The sequence below is a fragment of the Melospiza georgiana genome, chromosome 1, assembly GCF_028018845.1.
Source record: "Melospiza georgiana isolate bMelGeo1 chromosome 1, bMelGeo1.pri, whole genome shotgun sequence".
Classification (NCBI taxonomy): domain Eukaryota; kingdom Metazoa; phylum Chordata; class Aves; order Passeriformes; family Passerellidae; genus Melospiza; species Melospiza georgiana.
In genome coordinates this window covers 44010715-44033355 of record NC_080430.1, presented here as the reverse complement: position 1 = coordinate 44033355, position 22641 = coordinate 44010715, and the positions used below count along the sequence as shown (strand labels likewise).

General features: G+C 38.9%; 1 protein-coding gene across 2 annotated transcripts in view; it reads left to right on the top strand.

Annotated features, from left to right (window-relative positions):
- Window positions 1–22641, top strand: part of CPNE4 (copine 4) — a 229979-nt gene that overhangs the window by 29999 nt on the left and 177339 nt on the right. Inside the window, exons 2-3 of one of the 2 annotated variants that reach the window (XM_058018857.1) lie at window positions 10484–10633; window positions 19682–19869. In XM_058018857.1, coding sequence (XP_057874840.1) covers window positions 10576–10633; window positions 19682–19869 — 246 coding nt within the window. In that variant the 5' untranslated portion in view covers window positions 10484–10575. The remainder of the gene's footprint in view (window positions 1–10483; window positions 10634–19681; window positions 19870–22641) is intronic. The other variant, XM_058018865.1, reaches the window with a different exon arrangement.

The following is a 22641-nucleotide window of genomic DNA, read 5'->3' as shown; positions in this document are numbered from 1 at the left end:
GAAGACTTGGACAAATAAAAGTTGACTACCTCAGTTTTCTCCTTATCTGTTGTCACCAATTAGTTCAAGTTTGTCTTTTTGGCAAAAAGGAGTGAGAACGATATTTGAGAAGAGAAACTGACAGATTAACTTCTGGAAAAAGGGGAGCTGTACACTACGCAAGGAAGTTGGAAGGGCTAGGCAACATTTTGGTTGTCTTTGGAAAGAGCTTGGATGTGTAGGTGAGAACAGAGGAGAGATTGGTACTGTGGTAAGGATGAGGTCTGAGCTCAGATCCACGAAATAGAGTTCTTAAGGGTCAGATGGGATGATGATAGGGAGCCTCCTGATCAAGATGATTTGGGTGACAGGAGCAAAAGGCAAGGAAGGGTTTATTTTGAAAGCCTTGTGTTGTTCTCCTTCCTCCCAAAACCCCACCCAAAAAGAAATTAAAAAACCCCAAACAAAAACAAAAGAACTGTTGTGGAAGAGAGAGCAGAGTGGATTGAGAAGCACTCAAGACTGGAAGCTACTTAAGAAAGGAAATTTGGTAGAAGATTGGTGATGTTAGCTCAAATAAAGAGCAGAAATGGAAACTGAGCTAAGAGTAGAAAGGAGACAGGGCAGGCAGCAAACAGGAAGGATGCATAAATGAGCAGTGTATAGCTGTGATACAGTCTGGAACAGGACCTGAGGTTTCTTTTTTTTTTTTTTTCTTTGTATTGCTCTTCATCTATAATTCATAGCAGAGTTACCAATGAACAAACCCTTTGCTAATGAAATGCTTGCCTTCTATCACCTCTGCTGCTCTTGCTGTGCTCTCTGGCAGAAGAGCTTTTGCATTAATTACATTTTCTACACAGGTCCCAGTACTGTATACCCATGCCAGCAGCCATTGTCTGGGAGCAACTGCTCCCCGACAGGATCTGAGAGTGGATGGGCAAAGCTCCTTTGTACAGACCCCACTGCCATGGAGTGTGCTTTGGCACAGCCTTTGCTTTGCTATGGCCTATAGCAGACAGGAAAGTCTATTGCTGCTGTGAGGCTCCACTTCACCATGAGCAGGAGGTATCTGGGTGATTAAAACCACTCTGTCTTGTTGATGCCTGTGTTTTGTACCACCAAGTGTTTGTTGGATGGATTGTCTGCTAAAGGTTGGCTTTCTGAATAACTCTGGCATATTTCATGTGGTAGCTCCCTGCTTTGAAAAGCAAAGCCAAGCCCTTGAGGGTCAGGAAATGCCAGAACAAAATATGCTGTATTAATTACTCAATTGAGCCTTCTAGTTTGTGTGTGTTATGACACTGGTTTTTATGAACTGTTCACATGCCTTTCTGTGACAGTGCTGAAACAGGAGAGTCTTTGCCATCTTTGGTGGCAATTCTACCACTCTTTTTGAGGGCAAATGGATTTGTGGGTGACTCACTCCTTAATTTGCCTGTAGGAAAGGTCAAATGGTGCAAAAGCGAGAGAATACAGGGACTCCTCAGCCTGTGATATGAATGACATCTTTACATTGTCTTCGGTAGAGTTTAGAGTGAGCTTCACATTCAGGCAAAATTTGGACTTGAATTTTTTCATTTTCCAATGACTTCACTGATAGGAAGACATAAAAAAAGGATTTCAGCACAGCTCCCTTACTTTCAGAAATGTTTTTGCTTGTATTTTTTTTTTGTAATATAAAGTAGTTTTGTATTAAAATATATTATTTAAAAATCTCATGTTTTGGGGGTTTTTTTAAACATTTGGATGCTTTGTTGTTCTTTTATGCGATTATTAGACTTTTCCTTAGGTGAAAAAACCCCACAAACAGTAAAGATTTATGTTCCAATCTAGTAATGCAATTTAAAGTGATGTAAAGGATCTTAAATTAGGTAAAAAAAATCAATCCTTTTATAATCAAGGGAATTGCAAGGAACAAAGCATTTGGTTAGTAGTATAAGCAGTGTGTAATTGTGATGGAAGATTCACAATACTTAAGCCTTAGGATATCACTTGAGAGAACGTTCAGGATCTTGGAAGTCTTTGTAGTTTAATTAAAACATTATTGGTGTAAAAAGAAGCATAGAGTTATTCTGAGCTTTTTAAAAACAGTTGCTTCAGGAGAGTCTTTCCTCTGACACGTGCTTACTGCTTCCATATGTGTGTTCCCAGCTCCCTGTAAGGGTCTGATCTGCGTTCTCAATGTGCAGCAGCTGTCGTGGTTTAACCCCAGCTGGCAGCTAAGCACTCCACAGCTGCTCACCCCAGTGGGATGGGAGAGGGAATTGAAAGAGTAGAAGTGAGCAAAACTCATGGGTTGAGAAGAAGACAGTTTAATGGGTAAAGTGAAAGCTGCACACACAAGCAAAGCACAATAAGGAATCCATTTGCCATGGGCAGGCATGCGTTCAGCCATTTCCAGGAATGCAAGGCTCCATCACATGTAATGTTTGCCTGGGAAAATGAACCCCATCACTCCAAATGCCTTTGCCTTCCTTCTTGCCCCTGCTTTATATGCTGAGCATGATGTCATATGGTATGGGATATCCCTTTGGTCAGTGGAGGTCAGCTCTCCTAGCTGTGTTCCCTCCGAGCTCCATGTGAATCCCAGCTCATTTGCTGGTGGGGTGGTGTGAGGAGCAGAAAAGGCCTTGACTCTGTGTAAGCCCTAATAATAAAAAAATACTTCCCTTGTATTATCAACACCGTTTTTGCAAAACAAAACATAGCCTCATGTGAGGAAAATTAGCTTAATCCCAGCCCAAAGCAGCACAGCACATCAGCTGGGGATAAGGCTCTCACATAAATCACTGGAACACCTTGATATATGAGGAAAAATTCTGTTTTGGAGAGGCACTAGAATCCTGCAGAAACATTCAAGAAATTCTCCTCCACAGCCATAAAATGATACTAACTGAGCAAATAGTTTTGAATGGATACTTTATGTGATGTCTCTCCCTGTGTTTGCAGAATGCCCATGAAGAAAGTGATAATGTGCTCGGTGTATTTGCTGTTCAACAAAATTTAAGCAGCAAACAGCATTCTTCCATAAACATTGATTTTTATTGCGTACTTGTGACCAGCCAGTGGGTGATTTTTGTTATTTCTGGTTTGATTTTATATGGCCAAAATCTCATGGAAAAAAGGTTTTCTCTTAGACTGGCATAGAAAATAGCTGTTTTAAAGTTCTGTGGCTTGCTGCTCTTAAGGGAAAATATGGAAACATTTTTTTTCTTTTTTGAGTGAAGACAGGTAGGCCTGGTATAATTATGGTCATCTGTAGTATTCATCACCGTTTTGGAGCAGATGCAGATTCTGTCCAGGGAAATTGACAGGATACATTTGACTCAGCAGTCCAGATCTACTTTTTTATTTGTGTTGGAGAAACGGAACATTAGGGCCACACTGTGGATATAGTTCTCTTCATTCCCCCTCTCTCCTAGTAAGTCATTCTAGACCAGCAGACTCTGCTGTCCGTAGTTGGCAGTAGGAGTGACATTGCAGTGCTGTCAAAAAAGGTCGGGAAGCTGGCCAAGGTGGAGCTGGGACAGAAGGACTGTGAAAAGTTTGGCAAAGAAAAGTAAATAGAAAAGGAAAGTCAGAGGCAGACTCTTTCTAAAAGGGTTTAATGGGAAATATTGCTTACTGTGTTTTTTTGAGGGGAACACTGGCTTCTGGCTTCTCAAGAGCTTCAATCCGGCATGTTACATGTCTGAGCTCCTACTAGAGAGGTGTTGGGAACAGGAAAACCTTGCTGTTTTCATAACTAATCTCTAATGGTCTGTGTCCTTTTCTTACCTCTCTCATGGCTTTTGTGGTCCTTTTGGACCATGCTCTTGCCACAGTGTCAATAATCCTACTGAATACCATAGAATAACTGGTCTAGGGGAATTAAAAGGTGCATTTTGGGTAGTTTGTGCTTTTCTAGAGCAATATACCTTTGGAAAAATACTGCCTGTATCAGATCTAAGCTTTTGGCTCTGGAGGTGACGAGAATTTTGACTGTGGTCAGTGTGGCTGTGGAAGTTCCAACCACTCCACTTTCACTCCAAAAGGGAAGCAGTTGGTCCCTTTTGATAGTTGACAAGATGAGCTGTTGTGCCAAATAACTCTTTTTTAACCAAAGAGCATGTAGGTACAGCTGCTGTGTTGGCAGCAGAGGATAAAATGAGTATTCCAAATCTTTCCCTTGGGAAAGAACATTGGCTACTGGAAAAAGAATAGCTCCTCTTCAATTTCACAGGAGCTTGTTCTGTCACAGCAACTGTGTATTTAGACCTCATATCCTCTCTGAAGACAAGAGTTGTCTGTGGTTTTGGTTTGGATCTTTTATTTTGAGGTAAAAAGGGAAAACATACCTTTTGTGAGGTTTGTAAAGACTGTCCTGTTTTTAAATAGGCAGGCCCATTGTCTATCTTATGATTATTTGGAGGTCATCTCTGAGTCCCTCAGGCAACAGGTTGATAAGTGAGCTTCATTACTTTGTGTGGGGACTATGTTTTGAATTGGAATTAGTGGAATAGGATCCAGGGTAGTAATTTGTACCTAAAAATTTGCTCATCTAAGATGGAAGAGTATAGGAAATCCTACAGGTTGTTTGGGTAAGCACAGACTGTGTGAAGGACAATGTGGAATTGGCCTTCCATGTGGTGATATTTTCCCTTATTTTAAAATTTAGGTTGTAGACTCCCCGTGATCTGCAGGGAAACAGCTGGTCAGAAGTGCTGCTTCCTCTCTCTGGGTCACTGGTATTTACAGGCATATTTGTGGTCTGCCTGTAATCAGACAAGGGTTATATGGGCATTTGTGAGCTTCTCTGAGCAGTGGTAGGAATGAACTGGACAGGCACAAGTGAGTGCTAATAGTTTTGTAGTGCAACAAACCACCAGCTAATATGTCTCTCCTATTTCCACACCCTTTCTACCATAAATTGTGTTACCCAAATGTTTGAATTCTGATAGTCACAGTGCTATATGAAGCCAAAACTTAATTATCTGAGGGATTTGCCTGTGTCTGTGTGGTTTGACCTTGAGTGACAGCTGTGTGGGATATTTGAGATAAGTGGTAAAGGGAAATAAAGCAGAAAGCTTACAACTAGAAAGGACAGAGACTAGAATGACATGACAAAGTGTAGCATCCATCAGTAGTTTTCTCAGCCTAGTCTTCCATCCGACCAGGATAGAAGCAGGACCACTCCATCCTTGTTAACACAAGGAAAAGTGAGGAGCAGTGTCGTCTTTGAGTTATTTGCTCTTTGGAAATGCCAGGTCCTTGGACACAGAGGTTGGTGGTTGAGAAGCTGAGGTGCAGTTTGGCATTCTGCATTGGGGTGGTTTCAATCAGCTTACTCTCTGGGTAGTCTCTTGCACCCTCTTAGAACAAAACACATTATTTTCTTCAATTGTAAAGAAGTGCTTAGTTTCTCTTGATGTCGGGTCCTGATTTTGCTGACCCAGTGGTGACAGATACTTGCCAGTTCAGTTCTGGGTAAGATCATGTCAGACAGCTGGCTAAGCCAGGCTAGATTGAAGTGGTTTCTTCTGTCCTGTGTAGAGCAGGGTTTCCTCTCATGGAAGCTGGCTGACTGCTGCCTGTTAGGTAAACAATGCAGTTTTACACATTTGCTTGGGATCTGTACACACTAATGTGTATTTTACTTTAAATGAGGAAGACATTGGAGTGACAGAACAGGGATGAGTTCCTCCCACTTGGGGTCTGTGCTGTGTCAGCTTAGGAGTTTTCAGCCTGTAGGTGCTTGAGGGGCAATATCAAGGGTTCCCTGACTTTAGGTCATTATAAATGAAGGGTGAGCATTTCCTGTACAATTGGCACAGCTTAAATAAAAATATTTTATACATGGCAAAAATCGAAATGCCTGAGTAGTGGGTGAGAAATGGAGTGATATTTGAGCAAAATACTTTGAGTTTTCATGCAGCCAGATTAAAAAGATCATTTTGTGGCCTTTAACCTTTACTAGACTAAACATAGCATAATCAGAACTTTTTTTTGTTTTTACTTAAAGCTGTTTTTGAGGTATCATTTTCTGATTTTTTCTTCGACAGAAATCTTTTGTGTGATCCTCTGTCTAATCCTAAGGATTGTATTCTCTGCTTTTAGATGGGGACAACAAAATGAGGTTTTGATGTCTTGGAGCTTTTATCTTAGTGTAGGGGAGTTTGAGGCTATTGTTTTGAAAAGTACAAAACATGAGGCAATTTTTAAGGATAAGAAACAGAAGATGAGAATATTGGAAATAAGGCAATAGAAAATACAGTATCTTCAGTGAGCTGTCTCTTTGGTTATTGCTTTAAAAACTGGTGAAAGGCAAGGACAGCATCCAAGAGAAAACACAAAATCCAGCAAAGTTAAAAACTGCTGTATCTGTGGCAATTAAGAAACCCATTATATTGATAACAGACTAAGAGGCTTTACCAGAGTCTGTTTCAATAAGTTTGTCACCAAACTACTTTTAATTTTCCTACATTACAATTTCATGTAATGGGCAGATATGAAGTGTTTTCATTTTGGACAGCAGGTTGAAGCTAAGACAGAAATTTTTCTAGCAGACTACTAAATTTCACATAATAAGAAATACTGGTTGTACTGGACAGCAGATAGATAAGCTGAGGAAACAAGAAAGGTTAGTGCCATTAAAATTGGACAGCAATTTTTATTAAAACTTTAATTTGAAAATATGGCAAACAGAAATTAGAATCTATTTTGAACAGCCAGGAAGTAAAAGCAACATTTAATATTTAATTTTCTCAGTACAATCTTTGAACAAAATTCTGAGGGGGGAAAGAAATCTTAAAATACCATTTGTCTGAGTTCAAAATGTGTTCACTGACTGAAAGGACTTATTCAGGAATTCAAAATGCCAAGGAGTGAAAGATAAGGTTTTTAACATTCCTCCCTATTTATCATTGTATTTTATTAAGCCACCTTTCTGCTATGGCACATCATTATAGCAACCAGACTAAACTTGCAATAATTTGTATAACCTTTCTTGAGTGTCCCTTGAAGAAATGCATGGGAAGTACTACACCCCCATTAAAGATGTTTGTCTCTGTATTAATAGTTACTCTGTAGGCAGTGTGTAAGTGAGGTGTTCAAGAGCTTGCATTTGTGTTGGTAGAGTTTGACCAGCCAAAGTTTTCATTGCAAATGCCTTTCTGAAAAGCCAGTTATGGATGAAGGTCCCAGCTGGAATATGCTGCTTGTTTAACGTAACTACAGTCTTCTACACCCTGCCTTCTGCTCATAACATGCTGGAAATTGCAGTGATCTTTCTCCTTTTTAGTCCTAAATTATTTTAACTGAGTTAACCAGACCTTCTGACACACTAGTTAAGTCAGGGAAGGGAGTCTTGGAAGGATCCTGGCTTTGTTCAGTGTTAAAAGGAGGAGGCTAAGGGAATGTGATCTTAATGCTGTCATCTGAGAAGATGCAGCCAGGGTTCTCTTGGAGGAACAGTGGTAGGATGTTTGGCAGCAGGCATAAGTCCTAACAAGGAAAACTGACAATAAATTGTCAGAGATGGTGATCAAGTGCTGGAAGAAAGACCCAGAGAGGTAGTGGGATTGTCATCATTGGAGACTGCCAGAGCTCATCTGAACAAGATTTGCTTTGAGCTTTGTTGGGAAATAGAAATTCCCAGCGATCCCTCTCAACCTAAATTACTCTTACTAGACAACTGGCCCATGTTAACTGTACTGAAGACCCAGTGCAGTTTGACTGCAGCACTTGTCAGATGTTGGAGTGACAGAATTAAAGAACTCCTGTGTGGTATCACTGAGAAACATGATGTAGGTGTATTCAAACTGCTCTGGGAGTTTTCTTGGTCAGCCTATTTTCTTGGGCAAGCCTTCCCCTGAAAGCATAATCTTGGCAGAGGTCTGAAATGGTTGTAGGTTACTTACCACAGATGGAAAAACATGGCTGCTTGGAGGCCAAAAAAAGGGAGGAATGGAAAAAGCAAGCTGAAACTTCACACTGGAAGTAGCTAAATAAGAAATGCTGCAGTAATCATTTCACTGAAACAGTTTTCTTAGCATGTTGTAAAATGCTCATATTCTTGTAAAAGGTAAAATTAAAAGCCAGCACAGGTAGGAAATTTAATTGATGTCAGGCTTTCTAGCTTATAATAAAAATCTCATGAGAAGAACTGGCATTTTCCTACAGCAAGTATTAAATATTTTCCTGTGTTATTCCTACCTTCAATTAAGTTAATGTTTAAGATGCCTCTATGTGCTTCATTTAATAACATATTACACAAGTGAATAATTTGAAGAATTCTTCAGTGAAATATGGAAATAATATTTGTGTAACATCAGCAAGTTAACATCCTATTTTAATGTATTGCTCTACACTTAATATCCCAGCTCGGTCTTTGTTGATGTATTTACTCCGAAATTGAAGCAATTTAAAACACTAAATGGAGTGACTGTGCCTTCAGTCTCATTACAGACTTAATGCAACAGCAGTCAAGCACCTCATTATTGTATAACCCAATTTTTGTGGAGGGCAGAAATTGTAGGTAAAATTTACATGTTGACTCCAGAGCATAAAGACTGTCATGCATCATTCACTGGGTCAGGTCTGAGTTGCTGTAATCTTTGTACTTGGAAAATAATGCTTATGACTGAAACAGCAAAATTCTTGAAAAAATGCATATATTTTAAAAATGTTTTAGAAATGTTTACTACATCTTTTCCACAGGTATCCAAGGGTGGTTTTGATACCATAAAGATGTTACAAAGGCATCTGTCACTGAAATTTTGATGGACGTGCATTGGGTGGGCTGATATGTGAGGACATGCATTTGCTATAACCCATGTTCTCTATTATTAATTTCTATGGTTTTTTGCTTCTTTTCCTCTCAAAGCACCTTTACCTAAGGCAGTTGCTGACAGTAGAGAAGAAAATAAAAGCACAATCTTCTACTAATTAAAAGGAACAGAAATGAAGATCTTGGTTTCCGTACTTATGAAGGGCTTTTCAATCTCTTCATTTTGGAGTTAACCTATACTTGTGTACATGGAAACATGTTCATGCATTAGACTAGTAATTATATGAAATTATGAAATTATAATTATTTTTAAGTTATGAAAAATATCTTTGACTATTGGATCTATTTGCACTGGATCACTGCAGATCAGGAATAAGACATAGATGAGCACACAGAGCACGGGAAATGCCTTATGTCACTGAAGAAGTCAAAGATCAATTTGAACATTTTTTATTGGTACAGTTGCATTCAGGTTACTGCCAACATGCATTTTCCTAATTCTAAATATATGCAGGTATAAAGGAGCCCAATGGCTATCCATTCAGGGTTAAGAGAGATATAAATACTTGAAAAAGGAAGACATTGCCTTGTGCTCTGAACAACAAAAAGCATGTTCTAAATTTTGTGGCATCTCTCATGGAATATTTGGGACCCAGTTAAGTCATCAACAGTCATTTTTGGCATGGTGAGATATCTACAGAGTCTAGTTCTACTCTTCTATGCTCTTAGGAAATATGGTGACCCTGCCTTACAATTCCTTAGGGCCCTGATGCTTTGCAACTGTCTTTCAACAGACATTGTAAGAGAATAGATAAATTTCTGTTTGAAGAGCAATCATACTCAGCAGAGGACAGGTGAGGGAAGGAATTAAGAGTTTCACAGGTCTGGAGAGAAAGTCTGGAAATAGCTTTCAAATCCCAATTAATACATCACTGTGCCTTAGATAATTTGACCATAGTCAAATTGCATTTGTGAAGTGGAAACATCTGTCTGGGACTTCAATACCAGCCTCTTGTGTCTCTTGTTCCTTGAGTGCCATCGCTGCTTATAGGCATTATAGGCACTTACAGGCATTCCTTTCTCCCTGTTAACAGTGGGTGCTTCATGGACATTATTGCACCTTGTATAAATTTGTCCTTTAAAGACACATCAATGCAGGTGAAGTCCTGTGCAATATGTGCCCAAATCTTAGGGGTATTGCTTGCCTAATGTGAATCGCATAAAATGTTCTCCTACCAGGCTGTGATGTCAAGACCAGCAGGTGTTCCAGTGTTTTTTGTGTGTGGCAGTAGGAATTCCATCAATATTGATTATGTGAGTTCATTTTTCTGTATGCATCATTTTAGGAATTGAGAACCCCTTCCCTCTGCCTCTAACTCTGTAATCACTTAAGGAACTGAATTTTTCATTTTGCCCTTTTGTTGTAAGTTTATGCTATCAAAGACAGGTGGAGACTTGCAGATTTGAAAAGGAAGACATAATTATTTTGTATGCTTATAGGTTCCTTTTAAAAGTGCTTAAGGGACTTTTGTCATGTCAGACATATTACTGGTTGGCAACATAGATATTTCTCGCACTTCAAGAATTCCCGAGGGAGAGAAACTCTTGAAAATTCTTGGTGGCTTGGATTTCTAGAGCTTGCTTTTGAAAGTGTTATTTAGCCAAAGTCCTGGCACTGTGTCAGAAGGAAGTAGGTCTCCTATAACATTGCTGACAAAGCTCTGTTGCTTCCAGGGCCCAGGTTAGGATCTCTGTGAGGCTGCGCTGTGTCCTGCCGCGTTAGGACCCATCTTTGGTAGCTCAGTAGAGCACAGATCCTGGGAAGCATGGACACGCCAGCAGAGGAATGGCACGCCACTGGCACCAGCGGCACATTTGGCACTGGTAGGACTTTTTGCTGACAGCATGCTGCAACTCTTTTGTGAATCAATTTGATACCAAAAATAGCTACTGGCTTTTTCAGAGACTGAGTCTATCATGGTGTGGTGGTACTGTGATTGCAAAACACTCCCAGTATGGAGTAGGATAAAACTTCCTAGAGGAAAGCCAGAATAAACTAGTAGAAACTAAACTAGGAGAGAAATTAACACTCTCCATGTAAATATAATTTGGCTGTCATGGCTCTTCTCGTGCCTGCAGTTGGAGCTGCAATGTGATCGTATCTCTTGCTGATTTAGCTGAGGCAGAGACAATGTGTGCTTGGCCTGAATCTCATGGGTGACTCTTCAAATATTTGATTGAGGGTTTTGGAAAGAAAATAGAAAGTAAGTAAATGACAAGAAGGCAGGAAAGGCTCAGGGTCTACCTTAACTAGTGGTCCAAACCCCAGTGTGTTGTCCCTGAATCTCTGTTGCAAAGGGAATGAACTCAGGACTGGCTCCAGCCATCAGGTAAAGGTGTTCATTACCCAGAAACCCCCTGAGGGTGGGAAAGCTGCTCCTTGTCTCTCAGACTCCTGGGAGGCCCTAGGAGTTCTGCTTGTTGCTGAGAAAGGGGCCAAGCATGTTGGGGGAGCAGCTGTGAAGTGAGAGAGCAACTGCTTGCAGCATTATCCATTGCTCCCTTTCTTCTCCTCCTGCCCTACCTGACAGAGCAACTTGACTTTAAAGCTCTGCCCCAGTTTTGGGCTCAACTCTGTAATCAATAAATTCAGTTTTTCTCACATTGCTAGGAAGCTGAGCCAACTTGCAGCAGGTGTACCTTCTGGCTGTATTGCAAATGCAATAACCAAACAGTAAATGGGAAGTCCTTCCTCACTGCTCCTCTTGATGTGCTTCTCTTTGGATCAGGAGCAGGAAGCAGCTTCTCTTGTAGAATCATTTTCATGCTGCAGGAAGAGCCACTATAGCCATCTGTTGAGGAAAATTAGCAGTGTGCAATATGTTACATCTGTATATGTATAAACTCTTGCAGGCATTCTGTGTGTTTATATACATACTCTGGTGTAATTGGGTATAGCTGAGGAACTCAACTTGCTGCTTCATTCCCAAACAATAAGACATAACATGAGAGGAAATGGCCTCAAGTTGCACTAGGGGAGGTTTAGAATGGATATGAGGAGAAAAATTCTTCACCAAAAGGGATTTAAAGCAGCAGAACAGGCTGCCCAGGAAAGTGATTCAGCGTCCTTGCAGATACTTTAAAGATGTATAGATGTGGTGCTTAGGGACATGGGTTAGTGGTGGACTCGGTAGTGCTGGGTTAATGCTGGACTTCATCTTAGGAGTCTTTTCAATGTAAACAGTTCAGTGATTCTCCTCTAGATGATAGACAATATGCTTTTGCAGGGTGGATAAAGGGTAATTTTAATTTAAAATGTATTTTATGCAAGTGCAGATGATAAGGCAAGGATTAATGTAGTAGAATATACATCTATCTTGTTGTTCAGAATTGTCTAATTATTTCAAGAATTTAGCCTCAAAGATGTTCTGAAGGTTCTCAGTTGGATTTATTTGATATCAGAATTTTGACTGCTGCACCTTAGAGTGCTGGGATTATTTGATTTTGTTCCAGGCTTATCTTTCTTTGAAGTATAGCAAAATATCCAATTGTTTAAGATTCTTGCATAAGTAGCTATGTTGTAAAGCGTTGTTTCTTGCTAAGACACTTTTATTTTCCCTCTAATACCTGATTGGGAAAACCAATTTTTAGAAGGCAGCAAACACAAAGGTATATATAGTGAGTATACCTTTGTTCTTGTGTTTCATTTGATATATCACTTAGTGCACACAGCAAACTGAAATGACAAGCCTAAGAAAATTGTAATGGCTTTTAGTGATAAGCAGTCAAATAAGTATCACATGGTAGTAGCTTTGAAATTTTTGATTAGAGAGGTTCAATTACATTTCTCTGATTTTCAAGGCTTATGTGTCACTCATATTTGCAAACTGCTTGCATATTGTAGGTTTGGGGTTTTTTTTATGTGTGTAACTCCTCCGTGTGATGTTTGAAGTGGATTCAAGGGTCCTGAGCTTTTCCATGTATCAGTGCCTAATCCCTGCTCTTATAGCTGCCTGTGCTTCAGGTATTCTCTCAAGAGTAGCACAGAGTCAAGCCAGACTCTGAGAACCAATATCCAACCCAGCAGGCAAATAATTTATTTGTGGAAGCCTGAATTTTGCAGGGGTTTCATGTTACTCAGTTCTGCTTATAAATCATCAGCTCCAGGAGTCATGGTATAGAACACTGTGAACTTTGCTGGCATTTATTTCTCTTGGTTTTTAAATATATTTTTAGCTTTTATAATGGTGAAAAGGGGCTGTAGAACATCAGTTCTAATTGCTTTGTAAATAGAAAAGCTTTGTAAATAGAAATGAACTTTTGTTCATGTTTTTAAGGGAAAATATACCATTTTCGTGATTTGGAAGAGGAACATTGGGACTATTTAATGCTTTTGCTTGAAAGTATTGAGTAGCAAGTGAAGGCTTTGGATAGGCATATTTAAGGAAACAAGACTGGATAAGAGGACAACTGTGTGCGTTACTGTGTCTCAGCATGTAGATGATCCAGTTTGTTTTCTCTCTAGCTTCTACACTGTTCCAAATAAAACACATTCTGTTATCCTATTGAACCAACATACTGTTTTAGAAGGTGCCATTTTATCAACAAGACCAAGCACTCACCCTCTGGAGCCAGCCTGAGAGCCAGCCTTGCTGTGGGAGAGGCAGACTCCTTTGTGACTGGTACAAATCCAGTGAATGTAAATGAAACAGACCTTGGTTGATTCTGTGGGGAAAAAAAATAAAAAAATCTCTGCTGCATTTCCAGTAAAAAGCTTTGAGACTGATTTTCAGTAGAGGAGTTGTCTGTATTTATGCCTAGGAAGGTTATTTTGATCTTGCATTTGTTCAGTCTCCTGGTTTTTGTATTAGTGAATTTTTGATTTCTCTTCCCCTGCATGTTTTACAGCATTGTAGGAAGGAAGACAGTGGGAACTCAGTGAAGTAAGAGGTGACTGATGGCATTAGCTACATGCTAAAGGAGCCAGGGCAAATCCTAGATTTTTTCTTCCAGTGGAGGAGAATAAAATATATGTATTTTAGCACTGACTCCTACAGGTGCTTTGCATTGCACTGAGTCTGACTTCAGTGGGAGCCACTCAGAGCCTCCAGAACTGGGCACATTTGAGCATCTCCCAGTGCTCCAGTTATTGTGGGGATTTTCCCTCTCTTAACTGAAATGGGGTTATTTGTGTAGGTGCAGCACACTTCTGTACAGTGTTTTGTTATGCATTAGGTGTCTCAGTTTCTTTCCAGTGACTTTCCCTTTTCCCCTAATAATTGAAACAGCTGGTTCTATGGTAATGAGTCCCTTTGAACTGTCAGTGTGTGTATATTTCCATTTACACCACTGGCACTTTGTTCTGAACCTTCTCCCCTTCTGTCCAAATAGATTACTTGCACTATCAGATCTGTCTCATTGTTCACAATAGCATTGCTGTGGATTCTCCAGATCGCCCTTCCTTACTGAGTTTATTGCTCATTTTTCAAAGGCCTTTGACAAACTCTGGTAGGTGTAACTTTAAATAAATCTTCATTAATAGTTGTCAGATAATCAAAGTGAAGGAGGAAAAATTGTATTTTTAATTGCACAAACTATCCTGTGGAGGGGTCTAGCTAACCTATTCACTTTTCATCACATAAAAATTCATATTCAAATTAATTTTGGCAGCTTGCATTTTGTCTGTATTATCTATGATAATTTAAAATTCTGTAGCATTTTATAATATAATTGATGTTGATCAGGATAATTTTTAATGCCAACAGGAGGACAGTCTTGTGCAGTGATTTCAGATATGGCTGAAAACCAGGAGTCTAGGAACATGGTCCAAGATAAGTAATTGAATGACTCTGTTTAAGACAGCACTGATTGTTCATGACCAGTTTCCAGAGATGCACAGAGAAAGGGCCAAGGCAAGGGCCACAGCAGCAACAAAGATTAGACATAATGAAAAAACCTTAATGCATATCAAAATAAAGATAGATCTGCTTTCCCTGTCATGCTAGGGTCTCTGTTCAGACCTGGGCAAGCCAGGTGTCTTAGTGAGCCCCTGATTAAGCACATGGAATATTAATTTAATAAACTTGCTGAATCAGGAACTCCTGATGAATTCCCACCTTTCTTCATTTGCACAAAACCTATTTACAGCAGAATGTGAAGGAATGGATTTGCTTTTCACAACCAAGGAAACCTTGGTGTCAACATCTGGTACAGTAATTATTAGAGAGTGGGAATTCCCAATTACCTAGAACTTCTTAAAGAAAAATAAGTACTTATCTCAATTACTGTCACTCCCTGAAGGGGTGCATGGCCTACATTCTGCTGGAGCCGAACAAGTTACTAAACAGAGGAACTTTTAAAAACTCTCCTATCTGAACCTCCAGCCTAATTTCAGCCTTTTCTATAAATCTTGCTCTTACTGTATTTTGTTTAATTTTATCTGAGTTTTATTAATTTTAAGTTTCTAACTGTAGACTTGGTTTCCATACTTCCTTTTATTAGACTTAAAACCTGGATGATCCAGAAACTGTAGGTACAAAGCTTTCTGTCTAGAGAGTTAAGCTGTTCATGTGTTTTGAATACTAAATGTCTCTCCCATTTATAATTTATAGATGTAAATATGTAGGGAGCAGCTAGTGCCACAACAACCCGTGCTTTTAGGGCTGCTCTCTTTTGGAGGCACTTATTCACAGCTCTTACTTCATGTAACTCTACTATTAGTATTTCCCACCATGTGCACATACTGCAAACATAATTTACCTTTCCAGGAGCAGGCTCTTGCTGTTTACTTCTGTAGAAGCAGACAGATGCTATTAGCTCATTTTCATTTCGTGACCTAAGTGGCAGTAAAATAATTCAGACACAGCTCTCAGCATATGGTGATGGGAAGCCTGCAACCCCCAAATTCATTTGTGTGTGGTTTGGTCTGGAGTACAGGTTGGGTACAGGTTTCTAAATAACCAGACCTTTCTCTAAATGCAAAGCACATTGGTTACTGCTTTTAATCTCAGCATCTTTGTCATTTGCTGCTCTCTTATTACCTGAACTGAAGGTGAGGCTGAGTGTGAATGTTCCCCTGATTCTTCACAAGGGGCTGTAGAGAGCAATATCTTCATTTTTCAAACAGACAGCTTGCAGAAAAACTTTTTGGACATTGTGTGTGTGTAGGAGGGCCAAATGACACCGTGGGCAAAGGAGTAAACTTGAAATCAGAATTCAGTTGGCATCTTAGGTTTATTTCATGGTGAGTCTAAGGAGCCTGGTTCTGAATTTGTGCTGAGCTTATGTGGATCACCATTTTGCAACGAGTTGGATCTGGTTGAGTGAGCTGAATTCAAGTCTTTTAACTCTGAGAGAGAGGCATGTACTGGTTATGTTCTGTGTCACAAAGATCCTTACTTCTGCAGGCACTAGACAACTGAACATTTTTAAGCCATTTGGTCCCCCTGAATAGAGAAAGATGTAGCTGTCAAATGTGTAATACTGATTTTCACTGTATTCCAGTTATCTAGGCAGGCACAACTTTCTGAACTTGTGTGCTTTTAATGAAGTACCTACACATGGGAGCCTGTGTAGCACTACTTTGTGCCAGAAATGCTGGGCTTATGTGTACATTTTGATTTTCTGCATGGCTTTGTAGCCAAGGGCCTCAAATAATCAGTTAGTTCAACAACATATCACAGAAACAATCTGTACCCTGAAAAGTTTATAATTTGATTGTTTGCTGATTAGTCACTGATCAGCAGGTTGGAAAAGACCTCTGCAGATCATCTATTCTATGCCTGTGCTCAAAATGGGCTGTGTCCTGACAAGTTTTAGATATTTCTAAACATGAAGTCTCTACAAGTTCTCTGAGAAGCATGTTGCAGTGTTGAACCAAACTTATAGTAAAAATTTTCCTTTTCTTTAATCAAAATTTCCTGAATTTCAGTCTATGCCAGTTGCCTCTTGTCCCGTCACTGGGCACTACTGACAAGAAATTGGCTTCATGTTTCCCCATCTCATCCTATGTATCAGTAAGATCACTTTAAGCTGTGAATCTCTTTAAAAAGGTCAAAAGTTAATTTCTAGCAAATGAGTTCTAAGTATGCCAGATATAGAACATGTTTGAGAGACTGGAGACAGAGACCTGTCTTGTAGGTTCTCACTTTTTCTTTGTAGCTGACACATTCTTTGGTGGTTTGTTTTGTTTTGTGTCTTTTTGTTTTCCTTTGGTGGGGTTTTATTTGGTTGTTTGTTTTTTGGGTTTTCTTTGTAGCCTGGTATGTTTCAATTTCAGCATAGTGCAGTTTTAATTTTTTTTCCAGTTGGTACTGTTTTATTGATGTTTCACCATGGAGAGGTGAAAACAGACGGCCTGTTTTTGCTTCAGTCTAGCACTGGCTAATAAGTTTGTGTGGGAAGCATATGATCCACCACTTTCCTGTTTTCCTGAGGAAATGAGAGAGAATGTATGCAATGATGAAATGAAAACTTTACAAATATGTGACCTATCACTTACTTTTTGTATGTGTTTTATTGCTTTCCTCTGCTGAGCACAGCTCTTGTTCAGTGAATATCAAAACTGTGTGGACATTGAATGAAAAACAAGGTTCTAATGAACTGAGAAAGGAAGAGTTTGTAGCAAAGAAAAATGAATAATTTTTTTCCTCCATCAATAATGTACCTAGTTAATTGACAAAAAAAAAATCTTATGCAATCTAACTTCTCTATGTTTGTGCAAAACAATACCATTTTTAGCCACTTTCAGTGGGCTCAAAATCTATTTTCCAGGCCTCCAGCTTCCTGGTGATGTGACATCAGCACAACAGCCCAAGCTGGTGATTATATTAAAAGAAGAATATAATGACACAAAAGAATAAGGCTGTACCTTGATCTTTTCCATTGATAAATTTAGAACTTGCAAAAGCTGAAATAATAGTTGTTGTGATGAAAAGAAATATAATTTTTATACTTACCTGCTGTTCTGAAAAACCAATGTATAATTATTGTAGGAGGAAGAAAAATACATCTCTCCCCCTCACACTGCTACTTTTTCCTCTTCTCTTCAGTGTTGAAATCATCCAGTTTAATTAAATCACCAGCCTATTTCTGCACAAAGGATGACATTTTATTAATGATGCATGATGTGTATGAGACAGAATTAACCCAATTTTCAAATGGATTTCAATTTGGAAAGGGCAACATGTAAAAATGTCTTGTAAATGTGTGGGATGAGCTTGTTGAGCAGCTTTCTGCAGGAGATGGGATTACAAAATGATGAATAATTAGACAACAGTCTCTCCAGTCCCTGGCTTTATAACGTAGCCCAACATCATTGCCTTTTTCATGTGTTGTTCAGTTTTGCCCATTTTCTCAGTCATGTTTCTTTCCTAGCAGTAACTCCAAGGAATAGTAGTTTAGGTGACAATATTTACAAGTAACTGGGAGGAGTTGAAGGTGGCTGTTTTGATCTTAGGATGTCAGGCACTATGTTTGTGGTGTGGCTCACGTTTCAAATATTCCTGGAGAGCCCGAGGTTCAGAGAGTGGCTGGGGTCCACTTGGACTCCCTTCACTTATATCTGAATGGGGTAGTCACAGCAGGTCAAGGTTCACAAAGTAAGTTGTTGTATAGATTTGAAGAATTGTGAGTTGTTATCAAGCTTTTGTCCCTCCTGCCAGGGGAGCAGATAATCTGCCTCATCAGTCACACTTACATTCCTTAAATTTGAATGAAACTCTATTGCCAACTCCCCGTACTCCGAGTTGAGAAATGTCTTCCTAATTCATAGGAAAACTGGATAGGTGTGGTTCTGCAGGTTTTGAGTTTATTTTTAATTTAGCAGATTTGTGGGAAAAAACCTTCACTTCCCTTTTCATATCTCTGAAATGTAATTTTTATCAGAACAATTCTCAAAAATCATTAACCTCTAAGAACAGGGTGTTGTGGAATAGACAGTGAAAAGATTTGAAACAGACAGTTAAAATGTCTTGCTGATTAAATGGAAAGACAAATCTGCCTGCTAGAAGTATGAGATTCCTTTTTTGTGGCCGTTGTATATAGGATAAAGTGATGAAGGCACTAATCCATGTATTAGGAAGCAATTTTTTAAAGGGTCAGGCTGTGAAGCTCAGAGCAAATATGCCAATTAGAGTGGTCCTGTATTCTTTATTGATGCCGAAATGGTCGTATAGGGATTTTTTGTAATCTCTGTGTTAAAATATTTTTGTTGCTTCTGTTGAGAGAAACTCTTGAGCTACAAGATGGGTGGTGGTGTTCATAATGAAGTAAGGGTTGGAGGTCCCTGTTATTCCAGCTATCTGTGCTTATGTAACTCTGATGCCTGACCCAAAAGAGCAAACACTCTACAACAACAACACGTGGCAGCATAAATATCCTGCCCTTCTGTACAGAACATCAATCTTGGCTACTTGCTTAGGAATGGAGGCAGGTAATCCGCTGCAGCAAGTGTGGAAACAGTGAAATGTATTTTGGAATTTAGGGCTGGTATGAAAGGGGCCTTCTATGGCATTTATGCCAAAAGTTTATGCAAGAAGTGCGTACTCTTTAGAAGGAATAGAGGGAAATAAAAGCAGATTGGAGGAGTGCTGTACCAATTTAATTTACCTTTGTCAATGTGTTGTCCTAAGAAATACAGAATTACCACCCTGTCTATCTAGCCTGTGGCTGGTGAAATGGGGCTCTATAAGCAGGAGCAGAGCTGGAAGTTGAGGTCACAGTTCACCCCCAGAGTTCAGAGGCATGGTGGAAAATATAATTCTGAACTTGGCTTACTTATAAACATATGAGATGATTATTTCTTTTTCCTATAGGTGTTCCTTTGATTTTATTCCTTCCCCTCATGCTCTGGTTGTCATTCACTGTTACTGTGTGGAAGAAGGGGCTGTGCCTTGTGTGCACCATCCTTAATAGACCTTTTCTCTCTTTCAGAACAAGGAATGAAGAAAATGAGCAACATCTATGAATCAGCAGCCAACACCCTGGGAATTTTTAACAGCCCATGCCTGACTAAAGTGGAGTTGCGAGTTGCGTGCAAAGGCATATCTGACAGGGATGCCCTCTCAAAACCAGATCCTTGTGTCATCCTTAAAATGCAGTCACACGGCCAGTGGTTTGAGGTGAGTGTTTAATAAAATAAAATTGATTCTTCTGGCACTTCAGGATGGCATAGACAAACTGCTGAGGCAAAACTGAAATAGCAAGAACACTAAAGAGAAGCAGCAATTGGAAGCCTGTGGCGCAATCTTGCAAGAGCGAAGGGAGATTTTCCATTAACCCTAACACAGTTTGAATCAGAAACTTTGAACTTCTCTTTGGAATCTAGATTAAAAATCAAGATGAATAAAGAAAGAAACATCATAAAACTTTTCCCTTCAGGCCTTATTTTTCATAAAAGCTATATAATAGCACAGATGATGATAATGACCACAAGGCATTACAACATAAAGAGGAATACTGTGGAAGAGAGGAGGATATATCATTAGATGGCAAGGGATTTGGTAGCTTGATTTGAAAATTTTGAGCATTACAGTTGGATTCCTTGTTGCAGTTAGTAAAACTAATGCATTTGCCTTACCAATTTGCCTTGTATTTCAGGTTGCATGTTTGATTAAAATCCTGCTTTGTGTTATTTTACCTGATCATGGAAATGATTTCTTTGATAACTGGAAACTTGGTGTCTTAAAGAAATTCAAATTGTAACTATAGAACATAGAATAGAATGTAATATTTTTAATGGCATCTTGTTGGTTATTTTACTTTACAATTATAGTTGAGTGTTTGTGGTTAATCAAGCTGAAAGGTGTGACTTTAAAAAGAGAATAGAAAGTATGTAAGAGAAAATTAGGAATTTATTAAATTCAGTTAATTTTAAGTGCATATTCATCCCTCTCTTTTCAAGAATTTTAGCATTCAGCATAGGATTGTTTTATCTATGAAAAGATAAAAAATAATAATGGTGAGCATATGCAGAAAGCAAAATCTTAAATTTAGGGGTCTTTTAATTTAGCATTTTCAGCCAAGTTTTTCAGACTTTGAGAAGTTTCTTCTATTTATTCCAATTGTTTTGACCCATGAAATTTTTCCATTTCAGAGCCTAGGAAAGCTAAGGGGGTTTTGATGGCATTCTTCTTTTTTTCTTAGTTTGCTTTTGTAGATCCACTAGACATATCCCTGATAGAAAACCAGACTATAAATGGAAATAAAACTCTCACCATTGTTTTTAGTTTGTGTCCATGTAATTGAAATCAGCATGTCCATGTAATTGAAGTTTAGTGTGATAAAATAGTTAGCCTAAAAAAGAGTAATTTTAGCTCTCTGTGTATAAAAAAGCATTTAGCTGCACTGTGTGTAATCACACAAATAGTTGAAATTATTCAAGAAATGGATTAAAGGTCAAAATAAATGAAATGGCCCCGTTTGGAAAGGACACAATGAAAACTTTCATGCTGTCTCAGTTTTCTGAATAACTTTGGGTGCATGTACATACCGTTTGTCTCTGGCAGGGTAAGTTGATTTAAATTATATATTCTGATGTAGTAATGGAGATTCCCTTTATTTGATGTGGTTTTTAATTTGGAAAGTGATTGTCTGAATAGAGTAAATCTTACAGAATAGATCTGCCCATTGATATGATTCTCATCTTACGTCAGTTGCTGCTACTGTCTAGTGAGAGTCCAGGCAATTCATTTTAGTGTGAAAAAAAAAGGTTTTATTAGTTCATGTTCCTATCAGTGCTGCAAAGCAAATGCCACTCTGCCATGATGAGTATTTTCTGGCCAGCACCTTCTTAAGAGAGTTTTTAATTAAGTTCCTATTGCTGAACTAAATTGAGCAGAGTCACTCAGGTATAGCTGGAGACATAATTTGGCTGGATGAATCTTCTGCTGATGGCAATCATTGATTCAGCAAGACCTGAAAAAACAGACAAAGTAATAATTAAAAAGTAATAAAGACTAGTAAAGTGAGTATATTCAACATAGAAATCACTAAATGGCAAAGAAAGAAGTAAAACTGAGGAGTGTGGATTAAGTGCCTTCATAAATTCTCTTGAATTTCCAGGTACCTTAAACCCCTTGGAGATCCAAAGGTGCTGTAGCAAGATGCAGTATGACTGAAATGTACACACTGATCACATGCTCTGGTTGTGTGGAGGTTTTGTCAGCAAAGAGTAGCTGAATTGAAATGTCCAAAATACAGGTTTTGGTCTGTGTACGTTGTGCTCTTGCACAGAAGTTTGTGGTTAATCAAGCTGAAAGGTATGATTTTAAAAAGAGAATAGAAAGTATGTAATAGAAAATTAGGAATTTAATAAATCCAGTTAATTTTGAGTGCATATTCATCCCTCTCTATTCAAGACTTTTAGCATTCAGCATAGGATTGTCCTATCTATGAAAAGATAAAAAATAATAATGGTGAGCATATGCAGAAAGCCATTCTACAGGTCCAGGCAATCCCTGAAAGTGAGTGATCTGTGTACATTTGTCTCTGGGAGAATTTTGATAAAATATGTCAGCCTGTTGCTGAGGAATTTTTTTTTCAGTTCTGCAGTTCTGTAGTTCTGTGTGTGCATATGTGTGTGTTTGTGTAAATTATGCCACCCACACATGTAAATATAGAATGAAAATGTGTTGATGCTCTTGTAGAGTGGGTAGGTGCTGTTTCCAGAGATTGGAAATGACGTCCAAGTATTCTTCTTATTTTGTTTTTAACTGTGGTTTTCCTGTTTTGTTTAGTTTTGGGGGGGTTTGTTTGTTTCCCAGACACAGAATTGGTGAGGTTGGAAGGGACCTCTATAGGTTGCATGGCCTATGTGCTGCTCAGGTGGGGACACCTAGAACCAGTTGCCCAGGACTGTGTCAGACAGGTTTTGAATGTCTCTAAGGAGGGGA